The 24,788-nt window shown below is 41.0% G+C and overlaps 1 protein-coding gene across 1 annotated transcript in view; it reads right to left on the minus strand.

The window, feature by feature from the left end:
• LOC140486284 (sodium/potassium-transporting ATPase subunit alpha) overlaps window positions 1–10,652 on the minus strand; it is a 41,984-nt gene extending 31,332 nt beyond the window's left edge. Inside the window, exon 1 of the mRNA XM_072585211.1 lies at window positions 10,473–10,652. Coding sequence (XP_072441312.1) covers window positions 10,473–10,484 — 12 coding nt within the window. The 5' untranslated portion in view covers window positions 10,485–10,652. The remainder of the gene's footprint in view (window positions 1–10,472) is intronic.
• Window positions 10,653–24,788: the final 14,136 nt, after the last annotated feature.

Below are 24,788 nucleotides of genomic sequence, written 5' to 3' on the forward strand. Positions count from 1 at the left end.
AAATGTCTATTTTAAGTACGGAATTTCCAAATGGAGACTCTTGACCTCAATGGAGTTGCAGGGGCAGGACTTTGGGGTTACACGCTCCAAGGCAGCAACAATGGCCATTGAGTTTGCAATGAAGTTTGATAGCTGCAAGGCCATTTTAATTGTACAGATGCCAGGCTGAGCTTCTGTGGGTGTGGCTTCGTAATTTGTTCCTTGAGGCCCATTGGTATCATCTTTGTCTTTTTCAGGACAAAGTCAGATTTCTTGAATCAACCCCCATCATGCCACCACCCCATCCAAACTTTCAATTTGGTATCATGCAAGATGGAATCATACTGGGGGAAAGATAACCTCTCCAGATTCTGTTTGAAAATGCTTGGGCATTACCCTGAAAAACTAGTGCTTTTTAAAAAATGTGATATGTAAAATTCTTTTGTTTTTAAAGCCAAAAAATGTGGTTGACCTTTACACTAATGTACATAGCATGTATGCAGTGCTTAGAGCAAGACTTACAAAGCTCACCCAAAAGCTCCCAGATAAAGTTCAGCAAATGTTAATTGAAAGAAATGAGCTGAGGATGCAAGTGATGCCAAAATATGCAAACTACAGTTTTAGGTAAAACCACAATGGTAGATAGCGCCTACAGGATTTTCAGGGTGTGCAAAAAGTGCTATATCAATCCAATTCTTTCATTTCAAATACAATGTTGATCCTGGATCTTTGTAACCTTCCTAATTCCATGAAATCTGTTTGGACAATTCAATGCAAGTTTACCCTCTTAAACATTTATGGTTGAAGTAGGGTACAATAGAAACAAAACATCCTTTAGTAACTTATCCAACCATCCATCATTCAACACATTACCAGTGAGGAGTGGGGAGACACAACAACTGAGCTTAATTGAGTTCTTGTATGATATTTACACAATTTCAGAACAGAGGGTACTGGGCAATGAAGTAGATATAATCAAAGTGAATAACATCGACAGCCTAGCCAAGGAGACTAAATACTTGCACCATCACATCGGAGATCGACCAACTTCAGACACAAATAAACTATACAAATTCACTAAGTAACATAATTCCATTTCAACCTATTCACAACTGTGGCTTTGTGCAAGCTTGAGGTTACCAGTAACCTTCACTGCTTTACAACACCACAAAACAAGATGGCACTGAAGAAAACCATTCAAATGTCAACATTTTGGCAAATATCCAATTAATCCCAAAAAATTCTTTTTTTTGTTCTTTCTCCATAACTCTTTCTCCTTTAATGATTTATGCAAATTCCCTTATGAAAATTGGTATTAAATATGTCTTCACCACCCTTTTAAGGCAGTACATTCCAGATTGCAATCCACTTTGTAAACACATGCTTTCTCATATCACTTCTGGTACTTTGACAATCACATTAAATCTGTAACCTCTGGTTATTGACACTGCCACTAGAAACAGTTCACCCTTATTCAAGAAGAGATAGGCAAAAAGTGGAAACTATAAACTGGCTAGTTTGACCTCAGTAGTGGTGAAGTTGCTGGAGTCAATCATAAAAGAGAGGATACTGAACATTTCAGAAGAAGAAAGGTCAATTCACCAGTGTTAGCACAGTTTCATGAAGGGCAAGGCATCTTTGACAAACTTGCTGGAATTCTTTGAGGATATAAACCAGCAAGCTAGATAATGGAGATCAAATGGACATGGTATATCTCGGTTTCCAGGAGTCACTTAACAAGGTGCTGCATTAAAGGTTGCTCCAGAAGGTTAAATGCCAGGGAATAAAGGGTAGAGTATTGGCACAGAGAGAGGATTGGCTGACTGACAAAGCAGAAGGTCATGATAAATGGGTCCTTCTCTGGATGGTGAGCTGTAACTACTGGTGTGCCGCAGGGTTCAGTTCTATTTACAATCTAGAGTGTACCATAGCAAAATTTGTGGAAAAGCAGGCTCTGATGAGATGAAGAGCTTACAAATGGATATTGAAAAGCTAAGGGAGTTGGCCAGCATCTGACAAATGGAGTTTAATGTGGATAAGTGCAAGGTTGCCTATTTGGTTGGAAAAATAATAGCAAATTACTACTTAAAGTTAATATTCAAAGTGCATCAGTGCAGACGGATTTGGGCATCTTTGTGCCTTATTCACAGACAGTGGGTATGCAGACACAGCATCTAGTAAGAAAGGCAAATTGTTGCAAAAGGATTGGATTATAAAAGTAAAGAATTTTGAAACAATTACATAAGGTGTTAGTGACACTACACCTGGAATAATATGTCCAGTTTTAGTCTCCTTGCTTGAGGAAGGATCTGATGGCACTGGAAAAAGATTCACAAAATTGATTTCAGGGATGAAAGGCTGTTGAATGAAGAGCAGTTAAATAGCTTGGTCTTGTACTTGCAGATGTTAAGAATAAGGAGTCTAAATGAAGTATATAAAATGCCAAAGGGGATTGATAAGATGGATGCTCACCAGATGTTCCTCCTTGTGGGAGAGTCTCTGACAAGAGCTCTAGACATAGCGCGAGAGGAAGTAGGTCCAAAACTGAGACGGAGAAACTACTTCTCCCAGAAAGTTGTGAATTTGTTTAAGTCACTGCCTCTTTTCCATGGAAAGGGTAGTGTGTGTATGGAATGAGCTGCCAGAGGAAGAGGAGGAGACTGGTACAATTGCAACATTTAAAAGGCATTTGGATGGATTGATGAATAGAAAGAGATTAGAGGGATATGGGCCAACCGCCGACAAATGGGACTAGATTAATTTAGGATAACTGGTTGGCATGGATGAATTGGACAGAAGGGTTTGTTTCCCTGCTGTACATCTGACTACCTTGGACCTTCATAATTTTGCCCATTTCTGTCAATGAAATCCTCACGTATGTTTTGATTACGTTCATCCTCAACTATCCCAATGTACTCCTCCTGGCTCGCATCTCATCTTCTCTCTCCATAAACTGGCATTCATTCAAAACTTCAATGGATTGCACCTCTTCACCCATCACTCCTGTGCTTGCTGATCTCAACTGGTTTCTGGTTTTCCTACACTTTGATTTGAAAATTCTTATTTTGTATTTACATCTAGCCTGCCAGCTCTACAGTGAAATTCTGAAATTCTTGAACAGTGATTCATCACCCGTTTCACATTCCTTCCCCCCACCCCAATATGTTGCCAAATCTTCCAATAGTCAGGCTCCATTCACTGAAATTTCCTCCACAAAACTTTGTCTCACCTCAAATGCCTACATCTAAGTTTTTGATTGTCTGTCCGAATGTCTCCTTGTCTGACCCAGTCTTTTCTAACTGACATTTTCTTGCAAAATATCTTTTAGAAATAATAAACTATATAAATGCAAGTTCTTGCTGATAAAAAGATTTATTTCAAATACCCAGGCCATGATATGTATGCATTTAATTATTCAAGTAGACACATCTTGAGCACATAATGTAATCATTGCCATTATTTGAACAATTTAGCATAAAGGTTTGAGAAAACAAAAAAATCTTGCTTTGTACTAAATACTGCTATTTAACAAATTGGACAATAACCAGGAAAAAAAATCACAGGTAACATTCAATAATACCCAAACATTTTAGAGAGATACATTTTGAAACTATTGGCCTGTAGTCTCACTTAATACGCTATAGGCAAGTAACCAGGATGCATCGCCCACTGCAATGTCGGCCTTTTTTGGATAAGGATCACAGCAACGCCAGAGTGAAGCACTGCCCTCTTCCTGCCTTTGAACAGTTTGCACTGTACAGACTTGTTCCTGTTCATCCATGCCACACCCAATACAACAGAGATGAATTGCCTTAGGAGAGTGAAATTTAACCAAAGGAGCTTTTAAAAGGTTGGTCATCTGGATAGTTTATTGATTCATTCATGATATGCTTGGTGGCTTAAGACAATGAGGAGAATGCCATTTAATGTTTTTGATCTTGACCTAAAACAACTTAACACATGAACAAAAGGAAATTATAATTTACCTGGTCAAAACATCTAAGACAAACTTTGAACTGTTCTCACATGCAACAGCAAGCAAGTGAAAACATTGTAGCTTGTGCTTTGCCAAAAACAACATGGGAACCGTATACTAGAATCTCTTTACTATGTCCCTTAACTCCCAAAAAAAGAGCCCGAGTTGATCTGCTTTACTCTAAAAGAAATATCCATGAGCAATGTTTGAAAAATGTCACTTCTTTGCTGTGCAAGTAACGGTATGTAACGCCTGCTTAGCAATGTACACAGCAATTCTGAAGTGCAAGGCAATAATAAACACATGTACTTCTTCCTTCATAACAGAATGACTATTTTTCCTCCTAGGCCTGCCACACAGCTTCTATTCAAAGATATTTATATTTTGTAGATGAATCGTTGGCAAATGCCTCACTTTTCTGTTGCCTGATTCAGACAACTCAGCCTGAGTTTTTTAGCAAAATTAGAAGGCAATTATTGATCAATTTTTAATCTGACTTTTCTCCACTTGAAATATGAAAGCAGCATGTATTTGTAATTTAAACTACAAATTAATTTTATCTATAGTGAGTTAACTAACTAACCATGGACACACAAGATTTGCAGCCTAACCTATATATACTTTTCAATTGTAAAACCAAATACATTTCCACTTTGAGCTAACTTGAAAGATTCTGCACATGGCACCAACCCATGAACTCAAAGCAGTTTCCAAATATGTCAGGTGATACATTAATTCCCCATTTATTGAGACATTTCTGAATGTTGATTAACTCAAAATTATGTGGCTTCCCTTAATAACTAATATAAAGACAATACAGAAGATATTAGCATTAAATTCTAATGTACATTAAATGAACTAACTATGGGAGCAGTGTAAAAAACTATCAACCAACCTTTATACAGGGAATAGGCATGCACATGTAGACTTTGGGTTTGGATCAGAAGAGCTGAAGTAGTCCAGGTCTAAGAAGCGTATCATAAGTTATCCAGGACCAATAACAAGTTACACAGGAACATTGGATGCCCTACATTGCATTAAACCCATTTCTCAATCAACTGAAAGCATTATAATGGATTTGTGTAAGGTCATGAAAGAATATCATGGCTAGGTCTATAAAAGTTAACCTTCCCAAGAAATGGGAGAACTACTCTCACCTGTCACAGCACCAAATTCACAGCAATATACTTGCAATTTGCACGTTTTACTTTATCAACTACAAACAGTAGTTACCAAGAACAGTATTACTGAAAAGTGGTCCAGTATAGATAATTAGTTGAGCATGAGTTCTTCTCTACTGTGCCTTCATTACCAACCATGTAATTTACCGCTAGTCTTAGTCTGAACTATTTTCCTCCTTAGCTTTAAGTACAAAGGAACATTGTACATTTGGGCAAAGTAGCATTCCTCAGCAAACAGATGTTTTAAACTTTAGCATTATATTGAGGACTCAAGTATCTCATTGTATGCAACATTCATGAAGCAGAGAGGAAATCTAACAGAAAAAGACTGCTCGAGTGAACCAAACACTCACTTCCAATCCACTGCTTGGAGATTTAATATTCCAAGAAATTACTTCAGGAAGCATGATTTGCAACTGCTCTCATACAGGTAACATATCTTTCAACGTCTAAATTCCCCCTTGAATTAAATAGAAATTGGAAGATTTCTATCAAACTCTTGATATTACGATGCTTCAAGCTTCGTGAAACTGGGCTATCAGAATAAACCAACCAGAATAAAAAGCAAACACACATTTAAAGGTACAACAAAACCAACAATAGCTGATAATCCACATCTATTCAGAAACATGATTTCACAACCAAACATAGCCTCTGGTAACATTCCTGAAAGTTAAATTAGAAAAAAATTCCCAAATTGCTGCCTGCTATCCCTACATGAAGGGAATCTGCAGATAAATCATAACCTGTCAGAAAGTAATATTCTCACCTTTTCCAAAATGTAACAAAACTAATTTTCAATCCCACCCACAAATATTATGTACCATTCTGAGTGACCAACCAGGAATGTTAACCACTTTTTGATGCAGTTCTTAAAATAACCACTCAAAGCATATGACAATAGTTCAAGTATCAACATCAGGAACAAATGTCAGTAAGTATGCATGTGCCTTATCAGTGCCTTTATTGAATCTCATGCACGAACATATAAATTAATGCAACTTGTTATATACTGCAGTACTATTTTCATAAATATATATCGATAATGGACTACAGTATTTGTATATGCACGATGAATAATGTGTAGTTTAACAAAAAGCAGCTCAAATTAACAAAAACTGGCGAATAATTGAGTGAGTCAGACTTGTAACAGAGAATTTTCTCAGGCATCTGTACTGAGCCCTCAGCTTTTCACCTTACATCCAAGCCTTGGGGGAAAAAAAAGTGTTGCATACCAAGCTTGTGCACATGACTAAGAGACAGAATTCACGTAGGTAACTGGAGGTTACAAAGAAACAGAAAAAGCGTAGGAAAATTATGACAGATCAGAATTAAAAGATGGAAATAATGGTGATTCACTTAGAAAATATGCTGACTGGATTTTCCAAATGAACCTGGGGAAGAAGAAAATAACTATATTTCAAGAATTTTAACAATTATAAGAATTAGATTTCGGGCATTTAGAAGTGCAATTCCAAAGCAGGTTTTCATGCAAATTCTAGTGCAAATCTGAAACACTTATTCTAAAAGACTGTGGATGCTAGGTCAACTGAAATTTTCAGCATATACTTTTCAGTTAAGGATGACAAGGTATACAAAACAAAAATGGATAAATGATGTTGAAGTATAGGCCAGCAATGATTAAACTTTAAAGCAAAACAGGTTAAAGGAGCAAACTGGCTACCTGTTGTTTTTCTTACATTCCAGAGTGAAGCTGAAATTGGATGATCACAACAATTTATACTACAGAAAAGAGTATTGATTGGTTAAAAATCAACTCAGATTAGCCAAGGCACTACCACAGAGAATGCATGACTCCACAGGTTCACTGGTAATTCAAAACAGATTCAAAGTTTGAACATTTAACTCATTTACAAAGCAAGATCACTGTTTGTGAACAATGTGGTGTCTAGCCATGGTAAAATGAGAAATTTTATAAACTCGACCAATTATCTTAAATTGGTTGCTTGTGAAGTTATTACAGCACTCAAGATTATTCAGCAGTGCTTCCCAATCTTTGAATCACAAGGACTTTTTTGATTTTACTTGAGTACACTAACTGTTTACAACGGACAACCAAACAATCACATAAGAACATTAATTTCTGTGAAATGCCACATATGTTGTATGTCTCATCAACTAGCTGATCAAATCAGACATGTTTTTAATGCTTTTAATTTGTAAAGTCTTTTGTCATTGAAGTAAGCTTGATCAAAGTGACAATGATTCTTGACACCTGTTATCTACAATCAGAAAACAGCTATGTTCAGCCCTTATTTAACTAGGGGGTTCAGGAATATCACTGCTTTTTCAACTAGTCCTGTAGTCAACTAGTCATCTTGACAATCAATGAGCATCTTTTTCCCCTGTGATATGAATTGTTGCAATCATTTGAAATGTAGTACTCTTGTATTTGTCCAGTGTGCTCAAGATGAAAAAGATTTGCCTTTTTTCCATCAACATTCAAGATCTGTTATTAATGATTGTTTGGAAATTATTATTTTAGAGCACCGGGACAATGACTTTGATACACTAAGTATACAACCAAAACACATGAAACAAAGCTATAGTAAATGCTAAGCAGAATATTACAGCCATTTAAAATGTAACAGAATAGGAGCCACTATATAAATTGTTTAACAGGTACAATGACTTTTTAAGAATTAAACAAATCAACATTTTAATTTTTTAAAGAACACTAAAACAGGGCACTCTGCCCAAAGGACCTTCTGAATCTAACATACAAAATAGACCCTAGAAAAAGGCATTCTATTTGATAAAATTGTGGCCTCAACTTTCATGTCAACCCCTGGACACTGATTCCCTTATTAATCAAGAATCTAACTTGGTCTTAAAAATATTCAACAGTCTGACCTTACTGCTCACCTCTATCTAAAAGGGGTGTGTGTTAGTTTCATGATTGCCCACATTATATGAGGTGTCTCACAAACCCTAGATCCTTCATCTCTCAGAGCTCCATCAGCATAATCCTCTATTGCTTTACCAACATATTCATCTGGTTTCCCCTTAAATAGATCTATGCTAGTCACCTGAACTATTCTGGAGATGGCAGGTTCCCCATTTGCTCTCTAGGTAAATAAATCTCTTAATTCCCAATTAGATTTATTACTACCTTATATTTGTAGCCTTTACGGTCTGGTTCTGTCCACAAGTGGACCATCTGCTTCTACTTTCAAAATTCAAGACAGTTAGGGCATTCCTTGAATGTTTCTTCAAGAAATTGCTGTTGCCTGTTCAATCTCTCCTAACTGGTATAACATCAGGATTCTGCGTTCATTCTAGCAAATTATTTTGAACTTGCTGACTCTAAAGCCTATCATTTGGACACCTGAACATATAAACAAAGAACAAGAGTAGGCCATTAAGGCTCCACCATTCAAAAAGAATAGGGACATTATGTTGAGCTATACAATATTTTGGATGAGCCACAGCTGGAGTACTGTGAGCAGTTATGGCCACCACACTATAGGCAGGATGTGACCGCACTGGAAAAGGTGCGGAGGATACTCATTAGGATGTTGGCAGGGATGGAATATTTTAGCGAAGAGGAGACATTAGGTAAATTTAGGTCATTTTCTTTAGAACAGAAAAGGCAGATGGGGCACCCAATTGAAGGGATATTTCCAACAACCTGACATATCTGGGGTAGATGGGGTTTGAACACAGGTCTTTTGGCCAGAGGTATGGGGCATTTTAATCAACTTGTTCAGATGTGCACCACTCCACATTAGTATGCCCAGGGTTATAAGGGGAATGAACAGGGTGGATGGAAAACAGCTAATTTGGCATAATTTTTGAGGTGGAAGGCCAAAGGCATAGCAAGGTTTTCAGGAAACTTTTTCCACCCACCCCACGCAGAGGGGGGTGAGAATCAGGAATACATTTCCTGAGAGGCTAGCTTGAGGTAGAAATCTCAACTTCTCACAAGTATTTGAAAAATAATATTTAACACTGTCTCAAGCACTGGAAAGTGGGAGTAGTACAGATTCAATGGGCTGAAGGGCCTCTTCTGTACTGTAAAATTCTATGATGACAAGATCATGGCTGATCTGATTTTAACCTCAATTCTATAATTCCTGCATTTTCATGACGCTTCATCCCTTTGGTATTCAAATATCTGACTCTATCTTGAAAATATTTGTTCTCTAAATATAGAAGAACTAGAGCAGCATACGAGCTTAACATAGGATTGAAAGGGCGTACTGTCTCCAGAAGGAAATCCCAGTACTTAGTACAAAAAAACCCGAAAGAACAGCGCATTGCTGGAAATCAGAAACAAAAACAAATTGCTGGAGAAGTTCAGAACGGAGAACTGGTCACTGGACCCTAAATGTTAACGCTGATTTCTCTCCACAGATGCTGCCAAATCGGCTGAGTTTTCCCAGCAATTTCTGTTTTTGATCCCAGTACTTTGCTTGGTTGCAGCTTAGTGACTTGCATATCTATATCAACCTTTCGCTCTCTAGACCGACACACCCTCATTAAAACCTCAACTTCGATCCTTCTGCTCCTTGAATCATTTAGACATTTATTTCCTATGTATGGTTTCCTTACTCTGCGACGAAAACGCATCAGCCGCACGACTATCTACACACGTGAATTCGACGAATGCCGACTCATTTTGCAAGTTCGTGAACAGCTTCCTGTATTCTTCCACTCTACAAAAACTACATGTGCTAATCGGCGCTTACTACCAAATTTATAAAACTGGGGTGGGGGAAGTTACCAATGCTCCTTTTGTAAGCAAGAGTCACAGAGGAAACCCAGCACCTACACCCTGCCCCATGTGTTTCCATCGTGGTTTAACTACAGAACAAATGTGAACATTCACTCCCACACAAGCACCATATCTTCACCAGAAAACCCCAAAGAAAGACAGTAAACCTCTATGTGGGACGACAAACGGCGAATAAACTAATTGACACTCAGATGGATACCTTGTGACACAAGACACAGTTAAGCTCACCTGGCGGATCGAGGAGATGAGCCAAGCTTTAGGACCTGTAACAATTCCCCTCAAAAATTAAACTAGTCACTTCACTGGGCGGGTGAGAGGACGGTCAGCCCCCCCTCCACCTGCCCATTGTAGGCTCCAGGACTGCTCCCTCCCCATTCCTCTCAGGACCCGATCGCCAAAAACAAATCCCCGGGGTGGACCAACGGTTCACTTTTCACAGGAGACGAGTGCAATGAACCCTGGCTCTATCAATCAGAGAGGCCAGCCCGCTTCTGGAAGGGATTTGGGGCCTTCTCCAGCCCACCTCCCTCGGTCAGCCCGAGGAACTTACACACACACACACCATCCCCTTACTTACCCCTTTCCCCATTTCTTCTTCAGGTTGTGCTCAGGCGACAAATAAAGTATGACTTCAAAACTACAGAAGGTAAATAGACTTGGCCGAAGCACTTTTTGTTTTTTTTAAAAATGTTTTTTTCCCCCCCCAACACGAGGCCCCCCTCACCCACCGGAAACGGATGAAAATGTGCGGCGGGGCGAATAGGGGGGAGTGCCCCTTAAATCAACTCCCGGCGCACGCCGCCCCGCCCCCCCGGGCGGCCGCCGCCAATGGGAAAGCCCCCTCCGCCTGTCAATCACACGGTAGCTGTGACGTAAGTAGAGGGCTGGCCAATCGGAGTGCGGGACGCGCCGTGATTGACAGAGAGGGAACGCGGACCGAGCGGGCGCTATGGGCTTCCGGACACAGGGCACCATGGCTGAGCGAGCTCCCAAAGCCAGAGGGGAGTTGGCCGAGTGCAATCCAGTCTCGTACAGACACCAACATTCACCCCAGGCGGGGGAGAACTAGATATAATAAGTCCAAATAAATTCCAGCCGGTTTGCACGTTGCATTGGCCTTTAATCTGGAGGGATGTGATGTCTAGGGGTGGGGTGAGAGAGAGAAGAGGAAGAGCAGTGTTTTCCGCTTGGCGATGCATATTCTTCCCTAGCTTCCCACACACAGTTTACAGTAGATCATGTGAATATTTATCTGTTCGCTGCAACTCCTAAGCTTGTGTTTGCCGGGGGAGCGGACGCCCCAAGAAAGTTTTCATTGTTGGAGGACTTCAGTCCTGGTCAAGAACTGTAGTCCTCACTTTCTCGAATAAACTCCAATAAAGTTTACAAAGGAAAGCGAATCCTTTCACAGAAACTCATTCTCTTTTAATATTGTACGGTACGCTGTGTGCGTTTCTCTCCGCGCCATTGTGTAACAAATCTTTGTCTTCTAAAACTCATACCTATCTTCTAACCAACGCTTTTGCAATTTCTAGCCAGTGTTAAGAGCCAAAATAATCATCGTCGAGAAAGTGTTTGAAAACCCTCAATGTCATTAAAATCGTCGGGGTTGACTGTGTTGCCCTCTGCTGGAAACAGAACTTTCTGCACAAAACCGGCGCAAATTGTTTTGAAGCATGAGTTCCTAGCTCTGTACAGAACTACATAACCTGTCTTCATGTTTAAAGATGCCAAATGACAGTATGCTATTTGACTGTTGCCAGTATTTTCTTAACATAGGTTATTAATTAGGAGCAGGAATCCTGGGTGGTTTATTTTCCCCTTACTTTCTAATCCAACAATCCTGAGACACAGCAGTATTGCAAACGTCAGGAAATTTTGCACAGAGAAGGAATTGAAACTGCTGCCTTGCTACAACAGAAGATAGAAAAATACAGCACAGAAGAGGTTCTTTGGCCCACGATGTTGTGCCAAGGATTAATCCTAATTTAAAATAAAATAACCTAATCTACACACCCCTCAATTCACTGCTGACCATGTGCACGTCCAGCCGTCACTTAAATGTCCCTAATGACTCTGCTTTCACCACCACCGCTGGCAATGCATTCCAAGCATTCACAAGTTTCTATGTTAAGAACCTACCTCTGATGTCTCCTCTATACCTTCCTCCTAACACCCTAAAACTATGACCCCTCGTGGCAGTCAATCGTGCCCTGGAGAAAAGTCTCTGGCTATCAATCCTATTCATGCTTCTCATTACCTTGTACCGTACGCCTCGATCAGGTCACCTCTCTTCCTCTTTCTCCCCAGAGAGAAAAGTCTGAGCTGAGTCAACCTCTCTTCGTAAGAAAAGCCCTCCAGTCCAGGCAGCATCCTGGTAAACCTTCTCTGCACCCTCTCCAAAGCTTTCGCATCCTTCCTATGATATGGCGACCAGAACTGGACACAATATTTCAAGTGTGGTCTCACCAGGGTTTTGTAGAGCTGCAGCAAAACCTCACAGCTCTTAAACTCAATCCCCCTATTAATGAAAACCAAAACACCATATGCTTTCTTAACAACCCTATCCACTTGGATGGCAAATTTGAGGGATCTATGCACTTGAACACCAAGATCCCTCTGTTCCTGCATACTGCCAAGAGTCCTGTCTTTAATCCTATATTCAGCATTCAAGCTCGACTTTCCAAAATGCATCACTTCACAGTTATCAAGGTTGAACTCCACCTGCCATTGCTCAGCCCAGCTCTGCAACCTGTCAATGTTGCACTACAAGCCTGCAACAGCCCTTGATACTATCAATGGCACCTCCAACCTTTGTATCATCGGCAAATTTAGTAACCCACCCCTCAACCTCCTCATCCAAGTCATTTATAAAAACTACAAAGAGCAGAGGCCCAAGAACAGAGCCCTGCATGAGACCACTCACCACTGACCTCTAGGCAGAATACATACCATCTGCAACCACTCTGCCTTCTGTCAGCCAATCAATTCTGAATCCAGACAGCCAAATCTCCCTGTATCCAATACCTCCTGACATTATGAATAAGCCTACCATGGGGAACCTTATCAAATGCCTTGCGGAAGTCCATATACACCACATCCACTGCCTGTCCTTTGTCAACTTTCTCATCACCTTCTCAAAGAACTCAATAAGGTTTGTGAGGCATGACCTGTCCCTCATAAAGCCATGCTGACTGCTTTTAATCACACTATGTTTTTCCAAATAGTCTTAAATTCTATCCCTCAGAATTCTTTCCAAAACCTTGCTGACCACAGACATAAGACTGACTGGTCTGTAACTGCCAGGGATTTGCCTATTACCCTTCTTGAAAAGAATGACAAAATTCACTTCTTTCCAATCCTTCAGATGACTCCTGTGGAGAGTGCGGAAGCAAAAGTCTTCGCCAGTGGCTTAGCAACCTCCTTTCTCATTTCCCAGAGCAACCTAGGATAAATCTGGTCCGGCCCTGGAGACTTATCAATGTTAATGTTTGCCTAAATTTCTAGCACACCAACTTCCTCAATCTCAATCTGTTTAAGCCTGTTTTCCGGCTCTTCAAAGTTCTCATTCATAACAAGGTCCCTTTCCTTCGTGAAAACTGAAGCAAAAAACTCATTTAGGGCTTCCTCTATCTGCTCAGGTTCCCCAGACAAGTTCCCGATGTTATCTCTGATTAGCCCTACCTTCTTCCTGAAGATTCTCTTATTCCTCACATATGAGTAAAATGCTTTTGGGTTCTCCCTGATCCTTCTTGCCGAGCCTTTTTTGTGTCCCCTCGTGGCTCTCCTCAGTCCATTTTTGAGCTCCTTTCTAGTAAGCCTGTAATCTGCTAAAGCTGTGCTAGATCCTTGCTTCCTCCACCTTACGTAAGTTGCCTTCTTCCTTGTGTCAAGAAGCTCCTTTGTTCTCATCATCCAAGGCTCCTTTATCTTACCCCTTCTTGCCTGCCTCAATGCAACAAATTTATGCATCACTCGCAACAACTGCTCCTTAAACAGTTTTCATATGTCTGTTGTGCCCTTTCTGTGAGACAATTGCTCCCAACCTGTACTTCCCAACTCCTGTCTGATAGCGTCATAATTTCCTTTATCCCAATTAAATATCTTCCCTTGGTAACAGCTCCTTTCCCTCTCTCTGGCTGTGGTAAATGTGAGGCAGTTGTGGTCACTATCACCAAAGTGTTCTCTCACTGTGAGATCTGACACCTGTCCTGGCTCATTGCCAAGCACCAAATTAAAAATGGCTTCTCCCCTCAGCGGCCTGTCTACATACTGAGTAAGGAAACCCTCCTGAACACACCTGACAAAAATGGCTCCATCCAAACTATCTGCACTTAGGAGGTTCCAATCAATATTGGGTGAGTTGAAGTCACCAATAACAACAACCTTGTTACATCTGCATTTTTCGAAAATCTGCCGGCTTATGTGTTCTTTGTCCTCCCTACTGCTATTAGGGGGTCTGTAGAAACCCCCAATGAGGTGGCTGCTCCCTTGCTGTTTCTGACTTCCGCCCATATTGCCAGCGTTGGAGGGTTTGAGCCAAAGGGAGAGGCTGAATAGGCTGAACCTGTTTTCTCTGGAGCATTGGAGGCTGAGGGGTGACCTTACAGTGGTTTATATAATCATAAGAGGCATGGATATAATAAATAGACAAGATCTTTTCCCTGGGTGAGGGTGTCCAGAACTAGAAGGCATAGGTTTAGGGTGAGGGGAAAGATTTAAAAGGGACCTAAGGTGCAACGTTTTCATGCAAAGGGTGGTGCGTGTGTGGAATGAGCTGCCAGAGGAATTGGTGGAGGCTGGCACAATTTCAACATTTAAAAGACATCTGGATGGGCATATGAATAGGAATGGTTACAGGGATACGGGCCAAGTGCTGGCAAATGGGACTAGGTTAATTAAGGATATCTGGTTGACTTGAACAAGTTGGACTGAAGGGTCTGTTTCTGTGCTGTACATCTCTATGACAATGACTATAAGTGCTGAATACAAGCACTTATTACTGCCTGTGTGATGCCCTAACTAGCAAGAATATGGAAAATGTTTATAAGAATAGATTTTATTACTTTATTTCTATATTATGCTCAACAACTCACACTAGAGATTATTTAAACACTCTCTATGCTTCAGTTATGAAGTATTCAGATAGGCATAGTTTTTTTAATCAACTTGTTCAGAGATTTTTTATTACATATCTCCAGAATAGATACGACTTGGACCAAGGCCACCTGAATTACCTTCAATCAGTTGCACCCTACTCTTAGAATGGACTGGAATACTCAGTCATCATCTGCACACAACTCTCAGTGCTGGCTCTAAACACCACAGACTGGCACACCGTTAGCTGGCAGGCATAACAGTGGACAAATTTTCATTATTCTCTTGCAGGACATGGTCGTCGCTGGCTGGCCAGAATTTATTGCCTGTCCTTTGATGTCTTACCCAATAATAGTAACAGCCATACCATACAACCAGCGGTATAGGAACAGGAGTAGGTCATTTGACCCTTGACCCTACTCTGCCATTCAACAGGATCATGGCTGATCTGACATCCACAACCCCACTTTCCTGCATTTTCAGGAGCAAAGAGTCCTAAAGAAAGGCTGCATGGTTGCTCAGGGTGCTACCAGTGATTATGTCATCTGTTGATCATCAAAGTTAACAATATCCTGACCTTTTCCCTGCAACCCTTGATTCCCCTGATTAATAACTGATCAACCTCAGCCTTAAATCTATGCACCCACACCTTTCTATGGCAAGGAGTTCCAAAGACTCACAACACTGAGTGAATCAATTCTTCCTCATTTCAGTTTTAAACTGACACCCCTTTATTCTGAGACTATGCTGTTTGGTCCTTGACTCAACCATGAGGGGAAACATCCTCTCAGCATTTACCCTGTCAAGCCCCTTAAAAATCCAGTATGATTCAATGATATCATCTTTCATAATTCTCAACTCCAGTGAGTAGAGTCTCAACCTGTTTCACCTTTACTCATTCTAGATCCTTGCACATCAGGGATCATCCTAATGAACCTTCTCTGAACTGCCTCAAACCAAATGATATCTTTCCATAAATATGGAGATGAAAACTGCTTACAGTACTCCAGATGTGGTCTCACCAGCACCTTGTACAGTTGCACTCAGACTTGTCTACACTTATACTCTAAACCCCTTGCAAAAAGGGCCAACCTTCCATAAACCTTCCTGATTACCAGCTGCACCTGTGTGCTATCTTTCTGTGTTTCATGCACAAACACTTAAAAGTTCCTTTGCAATGCAAGTCTCTGTGTGGATGGGTATATGAATAGGAAGGTTTGAGAGGGATATAGGCCAAATGCTGGCAAATGGGACTAGATTTATTTAGGATAACTGGTCAGCATGGACGAGTTGGACCAAAAGGTTTGTTTCTGTGCTGTACATCTCTCTGACAAAATCATTCATTTTATTTGTTCTGCCTTCCAACATGAACGTCTTCACATTTTCCCACATTATGCTCCAATTGCCAACTTTTTCCTTACTTACTTAACCTATCAATATTTCTCCGTAAACTGTTCGTATCTCTCTCACAAACTGCCTTTCCACCTATTTTTGTATTATCTGCAAATGTGACTGCTATATGTTCACTTCCTTCCTCTAAATCATAGTAATTCAAGGTGGAAGGATTCCAAACGGTTCAAATGATCATCATATTCTGGACGAAAGACATACCACACCATATTTTATGGACTATATTTGTTGGCTTACTAACTTTCGATAAAACAGCAAGGGAAGGTCAGCAACCCAGCTGGGAGACAGCAAATCCGTATGTAAACCTATGGCTTGGAGATCTCGCTGCTACCATTCTAGTTCATTGGGCCATGACAAACGGTCAATGGGTGGGACGGCACTCTCCTTTTAAGCAGGGATGAAGGAAGAACTGATCTACCCCAATTGCAACACATGTCTTGTAGCAATGGGAGAGGGGCAAAAATGGAAGGTATAAGATGACAATGGGAACCTCAAGCCCAATCCTGCCAACACACTGCTCAGAACATTGATAATTTTGATGATGACCTTGAGATGATATCATTACCCGGTAGCATCCTGAGCAACCATACAGCCTTTCTTTAGAATTGTTTGCTCCTGAGTTGAACAGAGGCCTAGAAAATGTGGCATAAACAAATGTTCTATACCCAGTTCATGAAGCAAATTATATTCTCCAAATAGATGAATTGTTTGACATCATTCAGCTTAATCTCTCGATGACAATACTTGAAGATCCATATTCTTCTTGAGGTGCAGCTTCTGCAGAACTTCAGATTTCTTTAAAATGAGTTTTAATCTGGAGAGTTGTTCCACCTTAAAAAAAGTGTTGTTATACATGGCAGGTCTGACTGACTGTGGACCAGGACAGTGCAGTCACCAGTGAAAAGAAGCTTATGGGTGAGATTTTCCTTTGTCTTTGTAAAGGAGACTTAAACGGAAAGGACCTTCATCTGATCAGAAGTGAACAAAAACAACAAAAATGCACATAACATTAAAGTGCATGGGATGGGGATAGTGTACTGACATGGATAGAGGAATAGCTGGCAGACAGGAAACAAAGCATAGGAACAAACAGGTCATTTTACAAATGTAAACCAGTGACCAGTGGGGTATTGCAGAGGTCAGTGCTTTGACCTCAGCTATTCACAGCATACGTCAATAATTTAAATTAAGGAGCTAAATGTAATATCTTTGAGCTTGCAAATGACTTAAAACTGGGTGGGAGCATGAATTGTGAGGAAGATGTCAAGATGCTTCAGTGTGATTGGACAAGTTGAGTGTGTTGGGAAAAGATGACAGGCAAACTACACTGTAGATAAATATGACATCATTCACTTTGATAAAAAAAACAGGAAGACAGATTATTATCCGAATGGTGGTAGGTTAGAAACAAGGAGGTACATTAAAGTAAGCATGCAGGTGTAGCTGACAGCGAAAAAGGCAAATGACCTGCTGACTTTCATAGCGAGTGGATTTGAGTATAGAAGCAGGGATGGTTGTTAGAATTGTACAGGGCATTGGTGAGATCACATGGACTATTTTGTGCAGTTTTGGTTTCCTTATCTGAGGAAGAATATTGTGGTGATTGGAGGAAGTACAACAAGCATTTACCATACAAATTCCTGGAGCAGCAGGACTGATTTACGAAGAGATACTAGATCAGTCAGAACTATATTCACTGGAGTTTAGAAGAATGAGATACCATATAAAATTCTAGCAGGACCAGATAGGGTCGCAAGAAGGAAGACTGGAGAGTCCAGAACCAGGCGTCACAGTTTAAAGGTACTTTATAGGCTATTTAGGACTGAAATGAAGAGATATTTCTTTACCCAGGGAGTGGTGTGCCTGTGGAATTCCCTGCCACAGAAAATATTTGAGGCCAAAACTTTGAATATATTCAAGAAGGAATTAGTTAGGAAAGGGATCAAAGGGTACGGAGAGAAAGTACTGAGTTGATTGATTAGCCATGATCATATTGAAGCTCAAAGGGCCGAGTGGCCTACTCCTGATTGTATTTTCTATTTTAAAAGCACTGTCTGTAAGATCTGCTGTTTGCGCCATCATCGTTCCAAAGAAAATAATGAATAAGCTAAGGTCCAGCTCACATCTTTGCTTCACACCACTGAAGATTCGTAAAGGACTCAAAGTCACTATTTTCCTTGTCTGTACTGATTTTACTTAAACTGCTTCCCCATGGCCAGAACCCTGATGAGCATGCAGTACACTCCATAACTTCCAAAGTAAGGCCTCAGGTGGGGATCTGGCAAATTCCTCCCCTCAAATTAAGCTTCTGTTAAGCTCAACGACTTGGTAACAGCCTAGCAAAGGGCCAGAGGAAATTTATGATGCAGTGACCAGGAAGAGGAGATGATCTGGGGCATGTGTATGCATACGTAGGACCACAGCAAGAAGCCATGATGTGCTGTTGATACTGAACTGGAAGTGTTATAGTGAAAAGGTTGTTCAAGCTGAAGTGCATGAGCAGTGCCAAAAGTTACCATCATTTGAGCAGCATGGATTGAATACAGTATGATTAAGCCACTTCTTACACCATAGCACTGCTTGCTCTCTGAACTTCTGCCCAATCTACAGCAGGAAAATAAAATGGCAAGCCCAGACATGCCTATTAGCTGGCTTTGAGCATTGCCTTGGAACAGTTCTCACTAACACTTGTCATACCGCTAATTGGAGAACTGGGTTTGCCTCAAGCTCAATTGGGAAAGTTGCATTTTAAGATGGTGTCATATCAGCATTGCAAGCAAAGTACGATGTCAGAAGTCCCATAGCGCATATTGAAAATCCCATCTTATAACATGAATTGTTTTCTAAGTTTTTAATTGTGAAAGTTATGGGCGGCATGATGGCACAGTGGTTAGCACTGCTGCCACACAGTGCCAAGGACCTGGGTTCTATTCTAGCCTTGGGTGACTGTCTGTGTGGAGTGTGCACATTCTCCCCGTGTCTGCATGGGTTTCCTCCGGGTGCTCCAGTTTCCTCCCACAGTCCAAAAGATGTGCAGGTTAGGTGAATTGGCCATGCTAAATTGCCCGTAGTGTTAGGTGTTTGGGAATGGGTCTGGGTGGGTGGTTCTTTGGAGGGTCGATGTGGACTTGTTGGGCCGAAGGGCCTGTTTCCACACTATAAGTAATCTAAATCTAAAGTGTTCTCTTCTTCTAGTGCAGAAGTAAGAGTTTACTTCTGGCCTGCTTTTCTTTCACATTCAGAAATACAGGTCAGAGCAAGTTATAACAGTTAAAACCAGCAATATCTGCCTTTAGCAATGCACTGCATTTCAAGAATTTCCTCAATTCTATCACAGTGTATTGCAAAGTGAGTTAAAGAGACAGGCAAGATTTCCACATTTGAATTGCTGCCAATTCAAATCCTGTTGATGTAACTTGAGCCTTCCTCATTTAGATGTGCCCTAAGCAAGATTGTACTTCAGCCATCGTACTTAAAATAAAAGTTCAAAAACTATCAAATTATTGGATTTAGTTCTGATGACAGCATTTAACATAAGTATACAAATATAAATAAATGTCTTTTTTTCAAAGTACATTGAACTTTTGTGGAAATAAAAAATGTAATTTATAAAAGTGAGTAGGATATGGAGAATTGAGGGTTACATATTAGATAAAAACTAATTGGTTGCTAGGGAAGTACACAAGAACGTGAATAAAGAGGGCCTGTTCCACGCTAGATACCTGCTTATCAACTGGAATGTAAGGGAGAGTTAGCTAGACTGCATCAATCATGAGTGAATGTTCTTGAATAATGTAGCACTATGCTTCTTAACAAAGATTACATGAAGTAAACAAGAAATGTAATCTCAAAGGAGTTAATAGTCTGAATGTCTGACTATACATCTTTGGAGTAAACAATCAGAATATATATAGAGGTGGAGTATGTCAGGTAATTAGACAGAGAGAGAGAGAGAGAGAGAGAGAGAAATTCAAATAGTTGTTTTTCTCTTGTAAGGACATATCATCTATATGGCAAAAACAAAGTATTTTCTGTACATTTAAGTTGTCTTGTGCCTAATCAAAATATCTGTCAGAATGAAGCTACCAGACAGTTTTTACTGCTTTTTGTTTGATGAAACAATTGCAAAAATACAGATAGCAATTATTTTTGCTACTTTACAAACTAAATTACAAAATGGAAGTGTCATAGTATTACCCTTGACATGATAAACATGATGATTGCTCAGCTCTCCCTTTCATCATCAGAACGCTGGTAAATATATCATTCTTGACCAGCTTTTTCCATCATTATTTCTCCTTTGAGTAGTTCTACCTATCATCCAGATATTTCTCATGCACTAACTAAAGGAAGGAAGAACTTGTCTCTGCATAGCATCAAAGGATACCTCTGCCCTCAACAAACCTCCACCACTCCTCAACCGCAACAAGGATAGAGTTCCCCCATCCTCACGTTCCACCCCACCAATCTTCAAATCCAGGACATCATCCTCTGCCATTTCTGCCACTTGCAGTCTGATCCCACTACCAACTTGATATTTCCCTCTCCACCCCATCCGCTTTCCGCATGGACTATTCCCTCCGTGACTCCCTCGTTAAGTCCACACTCCGCACTAATTCCTCCTCCACAACTGGAACATTCCCTTGGGGCAGCAGGAAATGCAAAGCCTGCCCCCACACTTCCCCTCTTACCTCTGTCCAGGGCCCAAAAGAATCATTACAAGTCTGGCAGAGATTCACCTGCATTTCTTCTAACCTGGTCTATTGCATCCATTGCTCCTGATATGGTCTCCTCTGCACTGGAGAGACTGAGTACAACTCAGTAATCGGTTCAGGAAACATTTGTATGCTCCAATCAACCCCACCTTCCAATTGCCAGCCATTTTAAATCCCCTTCCCATTCCCCCAATGACTTGTCCATCCTGGACCTCTTCCACCATCAAAATAAGGCCACATGCAAACTGGAGGAAGAAAACCTTCCACCATGGGAACTTACAACCTTATGGCCTTGACATTAGAGTCATAGAGTCATAGAGACATATAGCATGGAAACAGATCCTTCGGTCCAACTCGTCCATGCCGACCAGATATCCCAACCCAATCTAGACCCACCAGCCAGCACCCGGCCCATATCTCTCCAAACCCTTCCTATTTCATATACCCATCCAAATGCCTCTTAAATGTTGCAATTGTATCAGCCTCCACCACTTCCTCTGGCAGCTTATTCCATACACATACCACCCTCTGTGTGAAAAGGTTGCCCCTTAGGTCCCTTTTATATCTTTCCCCTCTCACCCTAAACCTATGCCCTCTAGTTCTGGACTCCCTCACCCTAGGGAAAAGACTTGTCTATTCATTATATCTATGCCCCTCATAATTTTGTAAACCCCTATAAGGTCACCCCTCAGCCTCCGGCACTCCAGGGAAAACAGCCACAGACTGTTCAGCCTCTCCCTATAGCTCAAATTTTCCAACCCTGGCGACATCCTTGTAAATCTTTTCTGAACCCTTTCAAGTTTCACAACATCTTTCCGATAGGAAGGAGACCAGAATTGCATGCAATATTCCAAAAGTGGCCTAACCAATGTCCTGTACAGCCGCAACATGACCTCCCAACACCTGTACTCAATACTCTGACCAATAAAGGAAAGCATACCAAACACCTTCTTCACTATCCTATCTACCTGAGATTCCACTTTCAAGGAACTATGAACCTGCACTCCAAAGTGTCTTTGTTCGGCAACACTCCCTAGGACCTTACCATTAAGTGTATAAGTCCTGCTAGGATTTGCTTTCCCAAAATGCAGCACCTCACATTTATCTGAATTAAACTCCATCTGCCACTTCTCAGCCCATTGGCCCATCTAATCATGATCCTGGTGTAAACTGAGGTATCCCTCTTCGCTGTCCACTACACCTCCAATTTTGATGTCATCTGCAAACTTACTAACTGCACCTCTTATGCTCGCATCCAAATCATTTATGTAAATGAAAAAAAGTAGAGGACCCAGCACCGATCCTTGCAGCACTCCACTGGTCACAGGTCTCCAGTCTGAAAAACAACCCTCCATCACCACCCTCCGTCTTCTACCTTTGAGCTAGTTCTGTATCCAAATGGCTAGTTCTCCTTGTATTCCGTGAGATCGAACCTTGCTAATCAGTCTCCCATGGGGAACCTTGTTGAACACCTTACTGAAGTCCATATAGATCACATCTACTGCTCTGCCCTCATCAATCCTCTTTGTTACTTCCTCAAAAAACTCAATCAAGTTTGTGAGACATGATTTCCCACACACAAAGCCATGTTGACTATCCCTAATCAGTCCTTGCCTTTCCAAATACATGTACATCCTGTCCCTCAAGATTCCCTCCAACAACTTGCCCACCACCAATGTCAGGCTCACTGATCTATAGTTCCCTGGCTTGTCCTTACCACCCTTCTTAAACAGTGGCACCACGTTAGCCAACTTCCAGTCTTCCGGTACCTTACCTGTGACTATCAATGATACAAGTATCTCAGCAAGAGGCCCAGCAATCACTTCTCTAGCTTCCCACAGAGTTCTAGGGTACACCTGATCAGGTCCTGGGGATTTATCCACCTTTACCCGTTTCAAGACATCCAGCACTTCCTCCTCATTAATCTGGACATTTTGCAAGATGTCACCATCTATTTCCCTACATTCTATACATTAGAATTTACCAGCTTCCTAATTTCCCCTACCTCATCCCAGGTCCAGCCCTCCCTCTCCACCCCACCTCCTTGACCTTGACCATGAACTTGACCTGACCTAACCTGTCCATCTTCCCTCCCACCTATCCACTCCACCCATCCCAATGACCAATCACAATCACCCCCTACCTGTGTCCACCTATCACCATGCCACCTACATTTCCCCAAGCCCCACCCCATCCCTCTATTTATTTCTCAGCCGCCTTCCCTTCCCAGTCCTGATGAAAAGTTCTGACCTGAAACATCAACTCTCCTGCTCCTCTGATGCAAGTCGATCTGCTGTGCATTTTCCAGCTCCATGCTTTATTGACTTCATAAAGTGCTGTTCACATCTCGAGGAGATTTCAATTATTTCAAGGCCAATGAACTACTGTTGAAGTGTGATCACTGTTGCCATATTTAGTAGCCATTAATTTTTACAAAGGAAGATTCCATAAACTGGAACAACTTGTAATCATATCTAGCATTTAGCAAAGTAAAACATCCCAGGAATCTTTAAAGGACTGTTATCAAAGAAAACTTGACAATAAAGCATATTATGAGATATTAGGGAAACCAACCAAAAGTTTGAAAAAGGTGATAAGCTTTAAGGGTGTTTCAAAGGATGGAAGAACAGCAAAAGGCAGAGGGATTTGGAAAGAAATTCCAGAATTTTGTGTCTTTTTAGTTTAATCCACAGCAACACCATAAAGGGATTTGAAAACCAGTGATGGATTTTTAACATCAAAGTGTTGCAAAACCAGGAACCAATGGAATTCAGTGGGCACAAGGACAATGCATAATTGCATGCAACTTTGTACAAGTCAAGGTGCAGACAGACAGCAGGGCTTTGGTTCATTCATTGTTAAAAATAGAACATGGGGTATTTGCCACAATTGCAGTTCTGAGGTCAAAGAGGTCAAGGGGCCTGGGAGTGTTCAGCAGTATATCAACTGAGGTACAGTGGACGTTGTCACAGAGGTGAAAATAGGAATTCCCGTAATGCTGTATGGATGTGGATGGAAACTCATTTCAACACAACTATGACACCAAGATTATTCACCCTCAGACAGTTGCCAGGGAGATGAATGGAATCAGTGGCTACAGAGTGGAATGGGTGATGGGGCCAAAGGACAAAGAACCAATCTGTCCAATATCTAGTTGGAGGAAAGTTCTGTTCATCCATTGCTGGGCATGGGACAAGCAGCCTGACAATTTAGAAACAGAGACAAAAAAAACCCTGCAGATTGCTGGAAGCCAAGACAGTCAAGAGGCTGGAAGAACACAGCAAGCCAGGCAGTATCAGGAGGTGGAGAAGTCAACATATTGGGCGTAACCCTTCTACAGGAACATAGTATATATGTCTAAAGTGATGGTTGTTTTTTCAGTGATGAGGGAAGCATATGTATTAGAACTGGAGAAACTAAGGAGAAATTCTTGGTGCCACCAAAGTTCCAAGTATTCATGCAGTAAGATAAATTATTGCAAATGATTCTCTGGCTGCAACAGGATAGATAAGAAACAAACCACAAGTACAGGTTGATAACAGTGAAAAGTCACTGAAGGAGAGTTGCTTACAGTGCTGTTGGACACACAGGTCCTCCACAAGTTACTTGTTTCAGCACTCTTGTGAGCTTTTTTTCTCCAGAATGAGAGAAAAGGAAGCATCGAATGAGAT

The sequence above is a fragment of the Chiloscyllium punctatum genome, chromosome 15 (assembly GCF_047496795.1).
Source record: "Chiloscyllium punctatum isolate Juve2018m chromosome 15, sChiPun1.3, whole genome shotgun sequence".
In the NCBI taxonomy this organism is placed as follows: domain Eukaryota; kingdom Metazoa; phylum Chordata; class Chondrichthyes; order Orectolobiformes; family Hemiscylliidae; genus Chiloscyllium; species Chiloscyllium punctatum.